The 2,053-nt window shown below is 66.0% G+C and overlaps 1 protein-coding gene across 1 annotated transcript in view; it reads right to left on the reverse strand.

The window, feature by feature from the left end:
• The window catches only part of TSC2 (tuberous sclerosis 2), a 36,160-nt gene that overhangs the window by 2,068 nt on the left and 32,039 nt on the right, over window positions 1-2,053 (reverse strand). Inside the window, 4 exon segments of the mRNA XM_021707861.1 lie at window positions 472-495; window positions 498-560; window positions 802-877; window positions 1,109-1,605. Of these exon segments, the coding sequence (XP_021563536.1) occupies window positions 472-495; window positions 498-560; window positions 802-877; window positions 1,109-1,605 (660 nt within the window).

Consider the following 2,053-nt stretch of genomic DNA (forward strand, 5'->3'; position numbering starts at 1 on the left):
CCCATGCCCTCGCCCCTCTCTCCGGCTGGCACTGCCTTCCAGAGGTGCTGGCCTGCTCCCGTCCAGCCCCTCCACAGCTCTACCCCCGGCGGCCAGGGATATGCCAGCCTTTGCCTGGCGCCATCCAGGCCCTTCCAGCTCCCGGAGAAGAACGTGCTGCCGCGTGGGCCCAGCTCGTTCCACACCAGCTGCCTCACGCCAGCTGCGCAAGGCCTCGGCGCCTCCCCGTGGCACAGGCGCCCGCGCTCACACGGCTCTGCTCCCGGCTCTGACCCTGATGCGGAGCGGCACCCGCCCCGCCCTGCCCCAGCACCGGCCCCACTGCCTGCCCCCTGCGTGCCAGGCCTCGAGAGAACCGGGCGGCACTGAGCTCTGAGGGGCGGTGGAGGGCCCGGGCTGCCAGCCTCTGGCAAGCAAGGGATGGCAGGCCCTGTCCTGGCAGCCAGCCAGCCCCCAGCCTCACGGCCTCACCTGGCCTTCGCCCACGTACAGGACGGGCGAGCTTGTGTGTGGTCATATGACGGGATCTGGTCGAGGAGCTGCACAGATCGCTCGAAGGACTGTGGCACATGGAGCTGGCCTGAGCCCAGGGCAGAGGCTACCCTGCCCCCAGGCCCCGGTGTCCACCCGCAGGAGGGCCACGCCCAGGCAGATCAGGGCAGGCTGCCACAGGGAGCTGAAGCTGTGGGCCGCTGGAAGCCTGGGCTCTGCCTGGCATGGCCCGGAGTGGGGGCCTCCCATCATGCTCCCGGCCCACAGAAGGTTCAGGGTAGCTCTGCAGGGCAGGGAGGGCTTGCCCACCTCGTTGGGCAACAGGATTGGCTTGTTGGACTCGTCACCAAAGAAAGGAGAATGGTAGAGCTGCAGGAACACGAAGCTGCAGAGAAAGGGATGGTGAATTCAGGGCCCGGGCAGCACAGCCATAGCCACACGGGAGACAGCAGAGCCTGGCCCGTCACCCAAGGAACTGCCCTTCCCTGTGGCTCCAGCCAACCCCGGGGCAGAGAACACGAGGACCTTTCCCTCAGCCTGCTCTGCCAGGGCTGCCACGGTGCCAGGATCCCAACCAGAAGAGCACTGGGCCTCCAGCAGGAGAGAAGAGGCCCACCTGGGGTTGATGCCTGGCACTTTCTCTGCATTGGAGGCTGCAGCTCTGCTCTTGAAGGCATCCCTCTCCACCCTCTTGCCCCGACGTGACGGGGCTGAATCGGAGATGGTGTAACCTCGCGGCCGGAGCCCACTGGGTGAGCGGGGAGAGCTGGAAGGCAAGGGGCCCTCGGGCTGGGCTGGGCCCAGGCCCCGGCTCTCTTCGCCCGGGGATGTCCAGGCACCTTCCCTGTCCAGGATCCCTGACTGGGACCGGGCCTTGGCCTCGGGGCTCAGCTGGCCAACGTCAGCCTTGTCCTCAAGGTCCCCGAGGATGTCCTGCAGGGTCTGCAGCTCAGGGGAGGAGCTGGACTTGCTCAGGGGCTGTGAGGGCTGGAAGGTAAGGTCCACCGAGGGCCGGCCACCCTCAGAGGAGACAGCCCGCTCGATGGGGATCCCCCCGGTAGCCAGATCCTCTGCGCGGAACGACTTCTCCTCCTGGCTGGAGGTTGATGACGACTAGAACAGACCATTCAGAGAAAGTCCTGGTCGGGCAGCATCCTTGAGCCCACCTGGGGTTTATGTGGAGGTGATGAGGCCCGTCTGTCCCCAGCCCAGGGCCACAAAACAGCCTAGGGCTCAGCTAAGGCCCCACCCTCACCGTGGCAGCACAGGCCTGTACCTCTGTTGAGCAGAAGAGCCAAAAGCCCCATAGTTCAAAGACTGTCTGCCCATTTGGGCCTAAACAGGGACTGCTGGGAAATCCAGACCGTGTGTGCAGGGGGGATGTGAAAAACAGCCGACCCACTGTTTAGATGAAGAGAGAGGGCAAGACGCCCAAGTTCACAGAAGTGAGGAAGGGTACCAGCAGAACTGAACAGAGGTCCCCCCCCACCTAGGCCTGCCCACAGCCCTGCCCCTTTCTCCCCCTGGCCTCCCCACAGCCCGGGCCCACCCAGCCCCACCC

Source organism: Carlito syrichta, unplaced genomic scaffold (assembly GCF_000164805.1).
Source record: "Carlito syrichta isolate Samal-C Ts95f unplaced genomic scaffold, Tarsius_syrichta-2.0.1 Scaffold126536, whole genome shotgun sequence".
In the NCBI taxonomy this organism is placed as follows: Eukaryota; Metazoa; Chordata; class Mammalia; order Primates; family Tarsiidae; genus Carlito; species Carlito syrichta.